We start from the raw sequence: 16,737 nt of genomic DNA, 5'->3' as shown, positions 1-16,737 counted from the left end.
CTCGCTCGCTGCACTCCACGCCGTCTCGTATATGTCGGATTGGAAGCGAACACCATCTTTACAGTGTTGCTGTGCGGCATTCTTGCAACATGCCCTGCTCATCGTACCCTCCCGGCTTTAGCTACCTTCTGGATGCTGGGTTCGCCATAGAGCTGAGCGAGCTCGTAATTCATCCTTTGCTGCCACACATCGCCAAAGATGGTCCTAAGCACCCGTCTCTAGAATACTCCGAGTGCTCTTCTGATGACATCTTTCTTTCTTTTAAAGTGAACCATTTTACCAATCTTAAATGATAAATGTTAGAAAAGCGGCCCCATCATAGGCGAATTCGAATAAAGCTTATCGATCACTCCGACTTCGTCGTAATAAGAACCACTTTGAGGATGCCTCCATCTTTTTATGTCGTTTATTATCTTGTGCTTTATTTGAGTGGAATCAACCACCCGTTGTGAACAATCGCTTCCAATAATTATTCTCTTACACTTTTGCAGCACACTTTACTAACGCAATGCTCTTGAATCCGCATATTACGGAGCAAAAGAGATAATCAGATTATTTGCATTGCTACTTGACCAAAGTCCCCGGCGAATGAGGAATTCAGAACACAAACATTTATGGGGCTCCATATACAGATGTGCTCGACTTGCGGTTAGCGGCAGTACAGCACGCCACGATTTTAGGGAGGATCAGGGATTTCGAAGAGCATGATGAAACATACTTGATTTTCAGGGGTTTTGCACAAAAAACGTAACGACGGGAGAGTAGAGTGAGAAAATCCCGAAAATCCATATTTTTGCTAGATGTGTCTCAAGAGTAGAAGCATCAGTACTTTTGCAACATCTGTGTTAAGGATCATCCCTTGAGGAGTGACCCATTAAGAGGTAGACTAATGTTTTCGAAACATAGTCACCATTGAGTACCAAAATGCCAATCCGACCATGTTGTGTTCTGTTGTGTCATACGACAAGTGATTTTTTTCCCTCGACGTTGAACAAAATTCAGCAGCGCGTGTTCCCGAGTTTACACATCGATACGGTTTTCTAATATCTTGTCTAGCAATGCAATAGTTTCTATAAAAGTTAGCGAAACGTGTACATGGGGAGATTTGACGTGTTGGACATTTGTTTCGAACTGGTAGAACATTAGACCTATACATATTCAAACATAGAAGGATCAAGTTTTCTTCATAAATTTATTTTTTGATCTGTAAGAAAGAACACTAACATAATTATCTTGAACTTCGCACGAAATCCGTCATTCATGCACTTTACCAAATATCCGAAATTTAAAACGGGATAAAGTGTGTCCGCTTTCCCCTACCGCCAATAAAGAATAGATTAGCTTAACAACGACTTCGTTCGCAGGTCCATCGTTCCATCGTTATCATCAATGCGAATGACAACAGACTTCTTCGCGAGCAAATACCGCGCTTATGTTCTCGCTTTTAGTTTCCGCCTTGCCTTCGTAAACTTCGGTTGGATAAGATAGTACCTACTTGCGAATTAATTGGATTTCTGTTGTCGCTACAGTGCGCCGATGTTAGCGGCAAGATTGATTAATCAAAATGATGGAACTCGTAATGACGGTTTTAAAAATCGCCTACGGTTTGATTGTGTTCTCAATCAAGGGCAAATATCTTAAGCTGTGGCCGAATGCCAATCGACCAATCGTAACGGTCCGCCAAGGAAAACTTCGTGGAATAACTGCGCAGCTACCGAATGGTTCCCGATATCACTACTTCAAAGGAGTGCCGTACGCCAAGCCACCCATAGGAGACTTACGCTTCAGGTCTCCGGTTCCGCTTGACAGTTTCGACAGGCCGGTACTTGATTGTGCAATGGAACGGAGCGATTACATACAACGTGATTTGTTCACCAACCAAATTAGGGGATCGGAGAGAGGGCTCTATTTGAATGTTTTCGCACCGGACTTTACAATCGATGATGACAGAATGTTTCCAGTGATGATTTACATCCACGGTGGCGGCTTCTCAGCTGGATCCGGAACCAGCTTCTTCTATGATCCAGTTTATTTTGTTCAGGAAGGTGTAATCGTGGTAACACTAAACTACCGATTGGGTCCTCTTGGATTTCTCAGCTTTCCTAGCGCCGGAATTGCTGGCAATGCTGGTTTGAAGGATCAGGTATTAAAACCAAATCTGCTCATATTTAAGGGTAATTTTGATCAAAAGTTTACATAATTTTAGCTGCTAGTGTTCAAATGGGTTAAAGAGAATATTGCTCAATTTAGAGGAGATCCCAATAATGTAACAGTGTTTGGAGAAAGCGCGGGCAGCATGTCGGTATATTTACACTACCTTTCAGAGAATTCCAGGTATGTATATCAAACTTCTTGAAAACAGTTTGTATGCACTCCATTTCTCTAATTTAGGTGTAAAATATTCTATACCACTTGGTTATTATACTTGCGAAGAAAAATGCTCAATAATAAAAGCAAACAGTTGCAAAAATAACTTTCAACTGAAAAGGGTGGATATTCTCTAAATAATATCCTGCTCCATCAACTTACAGTTCGATTGGAGCTTCATTAAAGAAATGCATAATTGACGAATCATCGTCGCCACACACAAAAAAACTGTTCTCACATGATTCACAGCATGTGGTTGTATTTCATTGGCTACGAAATAAGGTAAAGCAAAGAAAAATAGTTCAAAGTCCAACGTCAGCCGATCAACCAGAATACTAACATGTGGGAGATATTCTTTGTCTTGGAAAGTCAGTATTTCATCATCTGGACCGGCATTCGAACAAACGTGTAGTACTCACAGAACTAAAATAAAGACTTCCCCTAAAAATCAGGAATGTCCATAAAAATAGTAAATTGCCAATATAGAAATCAGGGTATGAGCAATAAATAAATATAAAATTTCCACAAATAGTGCAAAATTTTCACGAGCAATTGAGAATTTTCCACAAAACAAAAATAAATTAGCACTTTTAAAAGCAAAAGTTGTAATTAAAAAAGAAGAATTTTCTATAAAGAAATCAAAATGTTTCACGGAAAAGTACAAAATTTCCATAAATAAATCAATATAAGCAATAAACAATTACAAAATTATCCTAAAAATATTTTTTTTACTCGAAAAATTAAAAAAAAATAATGAAAGAATCAATAAAGTGTAATGAAAAAATATGAAAAATTCCATGAACAAATATAAAAAACAATAAAACACCATTTTTCAATAGATAACGTTAAAAACGTTTAAAGTTCATGGAAAACTTTATCAATTTTATTGCTAATATTAATATATTTATGAAAATTATGTATTTTTTTCGTAGAACATTTTGATTTCTTTTTGGAAAATTCTTCTTTCATAATTGCTTTTAAAAGTAATTCTAAATGGCTTATGGAAATTGTGCATTATTTGTGGACATTTTATATTTATTTATTACTCATACGCTGACTTCGTTGCTGGCAATTTCTAATTCTTCATGGAAATTTTGTTTTACTGCCCACAAGCTATCGTTACAAGGATAGAATGGTAAAAAACGCACCCGCGCGGCAAAATGGCCTGATACATAGATATAACTATTACAATTCAATAATAGAAATTATTTATCGATATGTAGCGCAAATATTGAGAATAATTTTGAGATAAATCCTTTGATTCTGTCAGAAAATCAACAATGTGTTGTTCTTTCAACTCACTCGTAAGATTTTTGTTCGATCAGATAAAGTTCAGAACTACGCTATTCAAGTTGAGTATTGCGTGAGAACTGCCATATTACATGCCGAAGTTGATTTTTCACATTTGACACATATTAAGCAATATATTTTATTTCGTTTTGTTTTTATTTTGGAGCAGGGAAAAGCCCATTTGAGTAGAACTAACTTAGACGCTTTATAAAATGGGTGCAAAACCTTCTCATCTTTTTGATCAGCAGAATACAAATACATTCCAAATAATGGTCTAACCAACTATCTAATTAAGACAGGTGTTTGCCCGGATTGCAATGATGGATGTTATTCCTACATTTGGCCCCAATGATGTAGAGTATATGAAAAAAAAAAAGTGAACATTAAAAGACGTTGTCAAGAGATAATTAAAAGTAGGTATAAAATATTTAAACAAGCATAATGATTATCTTCGTCTGTTTATGTCTGGGGGTCTGCCTAGGATGTGGTGGGGTTCGACAGTGGGCTCTGTTGAACTTCTATAAAAAGCTGCATGTGTCCCCAAGCAGGCCCTATCAAAGCGACCGTGTGCCGCTCAAAGCGCACTGGCCTAGTCCTGGTGTTGGGTGGGACTTTAAACAAATTTGACCCGACTGATCGAGCGTCTGTTCACCAAGGAGGTGCGGCTCCAACAGCGTCTGTTCTGGCATCCAGCGGCTGAGTGTGAAATGCTATTCCCCGGAAGCTATACCTAAGATGGCAGCCCCATCCCGGTGGATAGGGAACCTTGGGCCAACAACCTACTGTTCCCGAAACATCAATTTGTTCGAGAATCCGATAATGAAAGAATACGGACTGATTTTACGGCGACGACTCTTAGCGCGAAACAACGGACACGAATAGGAACATGGAACGTTTTAACCCTAGCCCAGCAGGGTAAATTGGCACAACTTGACAATGAGGCACGCCGCATGAAGCTTGAGATCCTGGGACTGAGTGAAGTCCATTGGCCAAACTTTGGAGAACACAGAACGCCGCCGGGACAAGTTCTGTTATACTCTGGTTTACGAGATGAACACGTTCCCCGGCATCGCGGAGTTGGCTTCCTACTAAGCGCTCAGGCACACTCTGCGCTTATGAAGTGGGAACCTTTAAGTGAAAGGATCGTTGCCAGATTTAGAACTATAATCAGTTGTTATGCGCCAACCGATGCTGCCGATCTGCAAGACAAAGAGAGCTTCTACAGCCAACTCAATGCCGTCGGAGATATTTTTTGAAGGGTGATATCAAGATCTGTTTGGGTGACTTCAATGCGAAGATCGGATTCGACAACTCGCATTATGGGACGCCATGGTCTCAGAGAAATGAGCGAAAACGGAGAGCTGTTTGCAGAATTTTGTGGTAATAACGACATGGTGATCGGGGGACCGTAATTCCCTCGTCGACCGGTTCACACGGTCACGTGGTTCTCCCGTGACGGCTTTACAGAAAATCAAATCGACCACATCTGCATCAGCCAAAAATGGAAACGGAGCCTTCTTGATGTACGGAATAAACGTAGTGCCGATATCGCGTCTGATCATCACCTCCTCATCGGCGGAATACACCTGCGCAGTGCGCCGATTCGTCGGCAGGAGGAGAGAGTTGGACGGCGGTTCAACACACGCTGACTGGAAGTTGCCACGGTGAAACGGTCCTTCGTTGAAGAACTGGAGACGCGTGTTGCAGATATTCTGGAAAGTGGCAGCGTGGAAGACCAATGGACCGCCATCAAGAATGCCTTCATCGCCACCAGCGCACAGAAGGACCAATCTTCAAAAAGACGGTCAAAAACCATTTTTTTCAAAATGATCCAAATTGATAACTTGAGTCATGGGTTGTTAGTAGAATACTTGACGATGATCTAAACATAGTTTTGAGTCATTTAATTTGGGTGGATCTTACCTTTACAGTTAATACAAGTTGAGCATGTTGTAGATTTTTAATTCTGTTAAATCTTGTAACATTTATCTTACTGTTCATTATGTTGGCCACAACGTATAAATCGCCCAAACCAATTAGATTTGGCACCATTACAAAGTGTAGCCTTAAAACTAATAAAGCCACGCTTAAACGTTCGTAAATTAATTTTGATCGCGCAGAAAGTACTCGGTCTTTATTATGTATAAAATTATTATTGTATTATCTTCTTGCTGTATTCATTGTAAAATTCAAAAGGGTACCCATCGGTTCCCATCTATAAAATTCACACTGATGCTTCATTTTTTTTAGGTTTCGCCACCCTCCGCCCGCTCAGTTATTTCGGTTTTACTGACGGTGGTCCTTTCGGTCTTGCCAATCATTTTTGATAAGTGCAGCAACGCACAATATGTTTTCACTTCTCCTTCTTCTTCTCATTGGCCCAATGAAATGGTGTGACATCAGCTTAAAATTGTTTAGAGGTCGTACACATATTACGTAAGCATTTTTTCTGGGGTTTTCGACTCCCCTCCCTTCATGTAAGATTTCTTTCAAACAAATGTTTTTTATTTACATGGTGCGTAAGAAAACGACAGAAGCCCCCTCCCCCTCCCCATAAGTGCTTACGTAATATGTGTACGCCCCTCTAGCACAATTTGTTCTTGTCTCACGCATACTGTTGTTAAGGAAATCCCACGTGATCATTAGTTCTTCAGGCTTCTGCGCTCTGAGATTTTGAAAATATTGATAATGAAAGTAGGATAAACTATCAAGTCATGTTATGTCTAGTCGCAATGGATAATTTCGGGAGAGGATTTTATTTTATCCCTTACTTCTAATTTTCCAAACTTACTCTGTAAAAATATCATGAGTTTTACCGTAATATCAAGTAATTGCGCCTCTACAGCTTTACTTCGGTTAAGGACGAAACAAAACCTATTCCATATGTTTACAATTTCTAACAATAAAATAAATTTTTCCTTAGCATTGCGGTGAGGCGGCTGAAATCGGTAATTAAATACCTGTGGAAATGCTCATAGAAAGAGAACTCTACATGGCGGCGCCAGCCATTGATATTTGATGGACACCACTTGGTGCAAGCACGTTGTCTTAGAGAACTATAGCGTGCTTGCGACGACTGGTGCCCCACCTCTCGCTGCGATAGTTGTACTTTAGCTTACGGATCGTTGATGCCGAGAAGAGGAACCATCTATTCAATGAAAAATCACAATATGTGGCCTGCTAGACCATTTTATTCACTTCTAACATTTATGACCGTCTTTTTTTGGATTGGTCCCACTCTGCAGCGAGAACAATCTGGGCGATCTGCGCACCCAGAGAAAACAATGAATCACCGATGAAACATGGAGGAAGATAGAGGAGCGAAGAGAATCCAAAACCGCGATAGAGCGATCAAAAACCAGAGGAGCCAAAGTCTTAGCCTGTCAACGATACGCGGCTCTTGAGAAGGAAGTAAAACGCTCATGTCGACGGGACAAGCGAGCGTGGGGACAAGCAAGAGAGCCGCAGCAACCGGGGATATTCGCCTTCTCTACGATATCTCACGACGCTTAAGCGGGGCGAAGATGAATGCAACGATTCCTGTGAAAGACGAGAATGATCAGTTATTGACTGACCCAACTGACCAGCTGGAACGCTGGTTCGAGCACTTCGAACAACTTTTTCAAGTGCCAGCCAGGCCATCACCACCTCGGCATGATCTGCCTAGGATCCGACGTATAACACGCGTCAGTAACGAAGCTCCATCACTGCTAGAGATTCAAACAGCCATCCAAAGCATGAATAAAGCCCCAAGGGGTCGATCGCTTATCAGCCGAGATGCTCAAAGCTGACCCCATGACATCCGCTCAACTACTGCATCGTTTATTTTGTAATATCTGGGACACCGCAACTTTTCCGGTCGACTGAATGTAAGGTATCTTAGTGAAGGTGTCCAAAAAGGGTGACCTGACTGTGTGCGATAACTGACGAGGCATTATGGTGCTGTTCACCGTTCTCAAAGTTCTATGCAAAATTATCCTAGCCCGGATTCAGGAGAAGATCGATGAGACTCTCCGGCGGCAGCAGGCCGGATTCCGTGCCGGAAGATCCTGTGTGGACCATATTGTCACGCTCCGCATCATTCTGGAGCAGGTCAACGAATTCCAAGAGTCCCTTTACTTGGTATTCATTGACTATGAAAAAGCTTTCGACTATCTCAATTACGAGAACATGTGGGGCACCCCGAGACGCAAGGGGGTTCCTGGGAAAATCAGCGGCCTCATCAAAAGTCACAGTACGAGGCCTTCTCGTGTAGAGTGCTGCACAATGGGGTCTTGTCCGCCGTCGGGACAAGTTCTGCTATACTTTGGTTCACGAGGTGAACACGCTCCCCGACATCGCGGAGTTGGCTTCCTACTAAGCGCTCAGGCACACTCTGCGCTTATGAAGTGGAAACCTATATGTGAAAGGATAATCGTTGCCAGATTTAGAACACGGGTCCGAAACCTTACTATAATCCAATGTTATACGCCAACCGATGCTGCCGATCTGCAAGACAAAGAGAACTTCTACAGTCAACTCAATGCCGTCGTAGATAGAATTCCGAAGGGTGATATCAAGATCTGTTTGGGTGACTTCAATGCGAAGATCGGATCCGACAACTCGAACCATGAGCGCATTATGGGACGCCATGGTCTCAGAGAAATGAGCGAAAACGGAGAGCTGTTTGCAGAATTTTGTGGTAATAACGACATGGTGATCGGGGGACCGTAATTCCCTCATCGACCGGTTCACACGGTCACGTGGTTCTCCCGTGACGGCTTTACAGAAAATCAAATCGACCACATCTGCATCAGCCAAAAATGGAAACGGAGCCTTCTTGATGTACGAAATAAACGTAGTGCCGATATCGCGTCTGATCATCACCTTCTCATCGGCGGAATACACCTGCGCAGTGCGCCGATTCGTCGGCAGGAGGAGAGAGTTGGACGACGGTTCAACACACGCTGACTGGAAGTTGCCACGGTGAAACGGTCCTTCGTTGAAGAACTGGAGACGCGTGTTGCAGATATTTGGAAAGTGGTAGCGTGGAAGACCAATGGACTGCCATAAAGAATGCCTTTATCGCCACCAGCGAGAACAATCTGGGCGATCTGCGCACCCAGAGAAAACAATGAATCACCGATGAAACATGGAGGAAGATAGAGGAGCAAAGAGAATCCAAAGCCGCGATAGAGCGATCAAAAACCAGAGGAGCCAAAGTCTTAGCCCGTCAACGATACGCGGCTCTTGAGAAGGAAGTAAAACGCTCATGTCGACTGGACAAGCGAGCGTGGGGACAAGCAAGAGAGCCGCCGCAACCGGGGATATTCGCCTCCTCTACGATATCTCACGACGTTTAGGCGGGGCGAAAATGAATGCAACGATGCTTGTGAAAGACGCGAATGATCAGTTATTGACTGACCCAACTGACCAGCTGAAACGCTGGTTCGAGCACTTCGAACAACTTTTTCAAGTGCCAGCCAGGCCATCACCACCTCGGCATGATCTGCCTAGGATCCGACGTATAACACGCGTCAATACCGAAGCTCCATCACTGCTAGAGATTCAAACAGCCATCCAAAGCATGAATAAAGCCCCAAGGGGTCGATCGCATATCAGTCGAGATGCTCAAAGCTGACTCCATGACATCCGCTCAACTACTGCATCGTTTATTTCGTAATATCTGGGACACCGCAACTTTCCCGGTCGACTGAATGTAAGGTATCTTAGTGAAGGTGCCCAAAGAGGGTGACCTGACTGTATGCGATAACTGGCGAGGCATTATGTTGCTGTGTACCGTTCTCAAAGTTCTATGCAAAATTATCCTAGCCCGGATTCAGGAGAAGATCGATGCGACTCTCCGGCGGCAGCAGGCCGGATTCCGTGCCGGAAGGTCCTGTGTGGACCATATTGTCACGCTCTGCATCATTCTGGAGCAGGTCAACGAATTCCAAGAGTCCCTTTACTTGGTATTCATTGACTACGAAAAAGCTTTCGACCGTCCCAATCACGAGAGCATGTGGGGCGCCCTGAGACGCAAGGGGGTTCCTGTGAAAATCATCGGCCTCATCGAAGCACAGTACGAGGCCTTTTCGTGTAGAGTGCTGCACAATGGGGTCCTGTCCGACCATATCCGGGTCGTAGCTGGTGTGAGGCAAGGATATATTCTATCACCGTTACTGCTCCTCATCGTAATCGACGAGATTCTGATAGATGCGATTGACCGTAAACCAAACCGCGGGCTGTTATGGCAGCCTATAACCATGGAGCACCTTAACGACTTCGAATTGGCTGATGACGTTGCACTCCTTGCGCAACGGCGCACTGATATGCAGAGTAAGCTCAACGGCCTTACTGAGCGTTCCTCTTCGGCAGGTTTAGTCATCAACGTCAACAAAACCAAATCGTTGGATGTAAACACGGTGACCCTTTCCAGTTTCACAGTAGCCGGGTAACCAGTGGACAATGTTGAAAGCTTCCAATATCTTGGTAGCCAAATGGCGTCAGACGCCGGTACCAAAATCGACATAGGCGCACGGATCAAGAAAGCAAGGGCTGCCTTAGCGAGTTTAAGAAATATCTGGAAAAACAGGTAGATAAGTGAACGCACCAAAATACGAATTTTCAACTCTAACGTGAAATCTGTGCTGTTATACGCTAGCGAAACATGGTGTGTATCAGTGGAGAACACTCAACCATTAACAGATGCCTGCGGTATATAATTCGGGCCTGGTGGCCTCACAACTGGTTCTCAAACAACGAGCTCCATCGTCGTTGTCACCAGAGGCCGATAGCAACAGAAATTCGGGATCGGAAATGGGGCTGGGTCGGCCACACTCTATGTAGTGGCGGAAACGAAATCTGTCGATATGCCTTTTGAATACTGGATATGATTCCTTTTTTAAAAGTATGCGCTTGCTCGGATAAAGACAATGTTGGATGTAATTCCTTTTTTAAAAGTAGGCGCTTGTCTGGATTAAGGCAACGGTGGATGTGATCCCTTATTTGAAAATAGGCGTTTGCTAGAAATAGGCGCTTGCTCCGATTAAGGCAAGGGTAGATGTTATCCCTTCTTTAAAAGTAGACGTTCTTTAGAAGTAGGCATTTTGCTTAGACTTGTAAATATAACTTCTATGTATGATTTAAAGCGATATTATCCAATTGTAGATATGATATGTTTGTTTGGTTTTAGGCAAATATAAATGTTTTTTGATAAATAGTATCAATCTTTCTGAAAATCGTCTAATATGTTAAAAAATCCCTTTTATACTGTTTCTCCTGTCCTGTTTTCTGTTTTCTTTTCTTTAGCCACCAACATTAATCGTAGTTTCCAGTTTTACTATTTCTGGGGAATGGTACATTCTGGCAAATTACAATCTGGCAAATGATCTATTCTGGGGAATGGCTTTCTGGCAAAAATAATTCTGGCAAATTGATTCTGGCAAATGTCATACAATCATTGGCGACATATTCATTGCATATTGCCAATTTAAACCAGATGCGTCTAAATTTATTTTTCTAATTTTTAGCCATTTTTTTCAGCTAAATATGTTAAGAAGCCATAAAAATATACACCTTAGTATCAATGACAAAGTGGTAGACAATAGTCTAAAGAAAATATTAACGACTAATGATTCTAAATACATGTATAAGAGGTGAGCCAGCCTAGGGCTGAAAACCTCTCAAATAGAAACAAAAAAAATACATGCATTCAGACGTATTTCCATAACTAACCTTTTTCTATTTTCCTCTAGGTCGATGCATTTTTTTAAACTTCCAAAAGAACAATAATAAAATTTCATCAGTTCTTGGATAATTTTTCAACAATAGCTATACATTTGAAATCTTCGGAAATCATGTTCTTGGAATAGTATTTGTATGAAAGGGCATGAGTTTATCTGCCCATTGCTGATTAAAACGCCTGCCCGACTCTGCCCCATCGCATAAACGACATATGTAAAAAATACTATAAATTTGTCCTTTTTCCGCGAATTAGGGCTCATTCACAAGTTACATAACGTAAGGGGTGAGTGGGTACACAATATTGCGTTACAGATCGTTACGGTTTGTCAAGGGGGTGGGTGGGTTTGTTCAGTTCTGTTATGGGTAGTATTTATGATAATAAAATAATATAAAAACGAAATTATTATTAAAATTTAAATTCGAGGGTATTATTATGTACTACGTTAGAAAGTTAAGGTAGAGTTCAATGAAAATACTAATTTATATTTTTTGTGAAATTTTAGTAGGACTTTATGCGTCACAGATTAGGGTATTAGGGTGCCAATGGAAAATGTATGGGAAAAAAATTGTCATCGAATTTCAAAAAACGACATTGCTCACAAGTTTCATTATCCCAAAATATAACCCCATGCAAAATTTGAGCTCAATCGGACATGATTTAGGGGTGCCTAAAATTCATCAAAGTTTTGAATTTTTACCCATGAAATTTTTTCCAGGACCAAAGGAAAAGTCGAAAATCGAATTTTAGTTTTTGATGACTAAAATGACTAAAAAATGCATAAAACTTTGAGATCTGATGTTATTAAAAAAAAAAATTTAAAAAAAAATCGATTTTTTAAAATTTTTGGGACTTGGAATTTTTTTCAGCGGATGATATTTTTTTCGTCAAATTTTAACACCGGACGATACGCAAACGTTTTCGTAGCCAAAAATATCCCCCTATGCAAAATTTGAGCTAAATCGAACAATTATTTAGGGGTGCTCAAAATTAATCAAACCCATATTTTTTTTCTCACAAAGGGGAAACTTTTTTTTTGTTTTTAGATGCCAAAGAACTCAAAATGCATGAAACTTGGAGAATTAACTTTTGAAAAAAATCGTCTGTATTGGGACTTCGAAAACATTTCTTATGGCGAAAACAATTTTTCATCGAATTTTAAAACCGGACGTTACGCAAACATTTCCTAAGCCCCAAGGGGTCGTTCACTAATTACGTAAGCACATATGGGGAAAAGGGGCCCTCCTTAGCCGTGCAGTAAGACGTGCGGCTACAAAGCAAGACCATGCTGAGGGTGGCTGGGTTCGATTCCCGGTGCCGGTCTAGACAATTTTCGGATTGGAAATTGTCTCGACTTCCCTGGGCATAAAAGTATCATCGTGTTAGCCTCATGATATACGAATGCAAAAATGGTAACCTGGCTTAGAAACCTCGCAGTTAATAACTGTGGAAGTGCTCCCCAGTGTGGGGATGTAATGCCAATAAGAAGAAGAATATGGGGAAAACAGGCTTTCTTCTAGAATCAGCTTTGTTTTGTATAGAAAGTTGGTCTTTAAATCGATTTCTGTTCAATAATGCGCCTTCCCAATCACAAATAGCAACGAATCCAAATCAGAATCCTGCGGGAACCATCTTAATCTTTCCGCTACATACACCATCGTACTTTTCGCTCTTATCGGCCGCGCTCCGTGTCCATTCATTGTGGATTCTCGAACAGAAGTAACGAAGAAGCGTTTTATGGAACATTCAGATGTTATTCACGGATCGTTTTTCATTTTTTATGGATCGTTTTTGCATATTGAACGGTGCAAATTAAGGGCTGCCCTCAAAAACGACTGGATGGATTTTCTCCATTCCTTCAGCAGATATGTTCGTTATCGTTTCCGACGGGTTTATATGATATTTGCCCATGCGAAAATCACTAGTTTCGATGCGTTTCGATTTTGTGGACATTTACTTTACTGACAACCAACCTTGCTCACACTGACTGTACAAAGTTGTATTCAGCGGCGCAGCCAAAATTTTGTAATGTAAGAAGGTTTGAACAATTTTTTCTCATACAAATTGTGGGTCTCGGCCGTGGCTCCGCCATTATCTTGACCATTTTCTACCACACCCTTCTCCATCGCTTCACGGCACTGAGGTTAGCGACGTCATGGATCTGGGCACATTTGTTTTCTGTGGAGTGGGGTTTTGATTCCTGTCCAAGTATGGAGATTACGTCGAAAATAGTGATCCTATCTTTATCTTTACCTAAAACTAAGAGAGTTTTTCGTTACATACTGAGACGCATACATAGTTGGTGATCCGTATCTGTGATGTAATTGTATTCCCAACTCAGCCCAGACTTTATTTAGTTGAGCTTTTGTGCCTAACGATCCAGGGATGGTATACTGCATTTGGTCATTTATATTTTTTTTATTTCAGTAAATATTTCAATCGAATAATATGCCAGAGTGGCATTCCCAGTACCGAAACTTTTTTCCAAATAGCTGGAGATGAGAAGGCTCGAAAGCTGGCTAAACTTCTTGGATATGACGGTTCTTCAGATGACGAAGCTTTGGGTAATGCTCTATGACATAAATTATTTAAAAACTATTATTTTCATTAATATTTATCTCCCAATTTCAGAAACGCTGCTGAAGGCACCGGCATATGATCTCATTAAACATCAGCACAAACTGCTAACAAAAGAGGAGGATCGATATGGCTACAAAATTCCTTTTACGCCAGTGATTGAGACCTTGCAATCCGAAGATAGTATAATAACAGAAACTCCAGAGAGAATTATTAAATCGTCACGATCTTTAGAAAAACCAATCATTGATGGATGCAACAGTGGAGAAGGAATATTGACTCTGTTTCTAATGAATGGACAACACGACTTGGGCAACACAGAACCAGACCGTTTCGTCCCAATATTTTTGAACACTCCTCAAGACCTTGACCGAGAGGAGCTGGGTAGGCACATAAGAAATTTCTACTTTGGTGACAAACCGGTGTCGAAATCTACAGATAATCAACTGTCAGATGTTATGTCTGACAATTACTTTATAACAAGTTCAGTGATCAATGCGGAATGGTTGGCCAAGTACCAGCCCAAAGTGAAACATTATCACTATCGCTTTACATTCGACGGTCGGTTCAGCCTGTCGAAAAAGCTTTTCAATCAAACACACGTAGACGGTGCATGCCACGGAGATGATGTTTTCTACATGTTCAGGTGAGATTGAATGAATTTTTGTTCCCATTATTAGCTCGTATAAAACTCTATTTCCAGTCCGTTGTACTTGGCCAAACTACCAGAAGAAAGCGCAGAATGTTCCATTAGAAGTACATTTGTCAAACTGTGGACAAATTTTGCGAAGTACGGAGAACCATCGCCTGACCATGAGGATTTGCGGTTTAAGTGGAAGCCAGTGTCTAAAACGATTGACAGTAATGCCGAATTTAAATTGGACTGTTTGGAAATAAATATGGTTCCTAAAATGATCGAAGATCCTTACCCAGAGCGAATGAAATTTTGGCGGAATTTGATAAACACTTATCGAAGCGGATATCTGTGATATACGGCTTGATGTTAAACGCGATACACAAATAAAGGCCGTTGATATAACCATCGAATAACTTAAATCACTTGAACTCTATGGTATGGTTCATGCACAGACAAACAGACGTAACAGCTTGAATATTTTTCTGAAAAATCCATCCTAGAGTGATATGTCATACTCATTTTTTGAGATTTGTGCTAACGTAAGAACTGTATCACACACACAAAACGCGACGCGAGACTGGACACAACACTTATGGTTCTTAAAAATCCTTTTTCGTTTGTAAGAACCATAAGTGTTGTGTTCAGTCTCGCGTCGCGTTTTGTGTGTGTGATATGTCATACTCGAAGGATTACGACGCTGGCGCCTCTAGTTGTGAAACGCGCAATCAATCAAATTCGAATTGATCGTTGAAGTCATGATCGATGGTAATTTCTCTAGTGTTACGTCTGTTTGTCTGTGGTTCATGGTTCCAAGAGTAGCTGAACGTCGGTTGTTATACATAGAAAGCATAGAGGTAATAAATTGTAACAGAATATTGTCTCTGTTGTCATTAGTGAAACTCCTTTTTCTGGTGAGACTAGGTTGGCAGCTAAATCACAGAGAACAGACGTTCATATTATGTTGCGAAGTTGTGTAAAACTTTGTACTAGTCATTTTGAAGTATGTCTAGTGAAGCTAGTGTACTTAAAACGTTGGTGAAAATTTGCCGTATTTTACTTTTTAGCGCTAGTGTTCATTCCGCATTGTCACTAGATGGCAGCATTAGCTTGTTTACGTACACTGAACATAAACCTCCTCATGTCAACGAATGAAACGTAATCCCCCCTCTTCAAAACAAAGATCATCCTAAAAGCGAATGACAATCAGCAATGAATGCCTCCCAATCAATTTTTGGAATGGAAGTCACAAGGAAAACAGATGATTTTTTAGACGTAATTTAAATGACTCGTCATCCTATATACGAAATGCAATGCACCAAATCAAAATCATCATGAAACCTGATGATATTTGTTTTGCAAGCGCCCCATAATGAAATTCAGTCGGGTTAGAAAAGATTTCAAATTAATATGTATTTTGCTGCTGCGCTGTTTAGTTCATTCGTGAGTCATTTGTTGTAACACGTTGGAGGAGTTTGGTACAACCATGGCTCGCGCCGCTCTCGCTGTAAAAATGCGTTTTTCGTGTGGGACAGCTTTAAAAAGGAATTTCCATTGAAACGGAATGTATAAATTGGTAAGTAAATTCGTCATTAATAAAAGCAAGATTGAATTTTGAATGCTTCTTTTAACAAAAATGTTTTAATGTTCATTTACAGATTATAATAACCTGCGCAACGAGCAAAAGATAAAAATCATGCTATTTCCTTCTTCATCCAAAGCCAGCAAGCCGAATACAAAAAAACGACAAATCCTCGGACTGAACAGTCTGGAATGGAAGGTGCTGCTCCGGATCAATTTCCTGACCAAAAGGCAGCTGTAAATAGAACAAAATCTTGGTGCCGTTTCCCTAGATTAATAGTGTAAACAGCTTATTTTAAATTTGTGTTCAAAATGTTTCGTTACGAAATCGAGACCCGCATTCTAAATATGTTTTGTTTCTGAGAAAATATGTGCATAAAAAATGTAAAATAAATTTTTTTTTTACATGAATAATAAATTTGGTTTAAGTATGTTTTGGTAAATACTGGAAGAAATATTCCTTTTTTTATACAAAAAAGCAGTAATATAATCAAGTGCTTTGTCATTCAGTTCGATACCAGTTTTCCTCCACAATTCGAATTTGCTTATTCCGGTTCCCGTTATA

At 40.8% G+C, this 16,737-nt stretch overlaps 1 protein-coding gene across 1 annotated transcript; it reads left to right on the top strand.

Moving 5' to 3' along the window:
• The first annotated feature begins 961 nt into the window (after positions 1-961).
• On the top strand, positions 962-15,467 carry LOC134203879 (esterase B1-like). Its single transcript, XM_062678715.1, has 6 exons — positions 962-1,206; positions 1,365-2,143; positions 2,207-2,334; positions 13,808-13,944; positions 14,012-14,603; positions 14,661-15,467. Exons 2-6 carry the CDS (start codon positions 1,565-1,567, stop codon positions 14,944-14,946), a joined length of 1,722 nt encoding a protein of 573 aa, XP_062534699.1. The 5' UTR covers positions 962-1,206; positions 1,365-1,564; the 3' UTR covers positions 14,947-15,467.
• Positions 15,468-16,737: the final 1,270 nt, after the last annotated feature.

The sequence above is a fragment of the Armigeres subalbatus genome, unplaced genomic scaffold (assembly GCF_024139115.2).
Source record: "Armigeres subalbatus isolate Guangzhou_Male unplaced genomic scaffold, GZ_Asu_2 Contig279, whole genome shotgun sequence".
Lineage (NCBI taxonomy): Eukaryota > Metazoa > Arthropoda > Insecta > Diptera > Culicidae > Armigeres > Armigeres subalbatus.
This window is presented reverse-complemented; position numbering and strand designations above follow the sequence as displayed.

What these genes read in the sequence shown, in the direction of transcription:
- LOC134203879 (XM_062678715.1), top strand. Translation starts at nt 1,565, where the DNA reads ATGATGGAACTCGTAATGACGGTTTTAAAAATCGCCTACGGTTTGATT. An exon ending in TACCTTTCAGAGAATTCCAG is followed by an intron (nt 2,335 to 13,807) that starts GTATGTATATCA and finishes TTTTTATTTCAG; the next exon opens with TAAATATTTCAATCGAATAA. An exon ending in GATGTTTTCTACATGTTCAG is followed by an intron (nt 14,604 to 14,660) that starts GTGAGATTGAAT and finishes CTCTATTTCCAG; the next exon opens with TCCGTTGTACTTGGCCAAAC.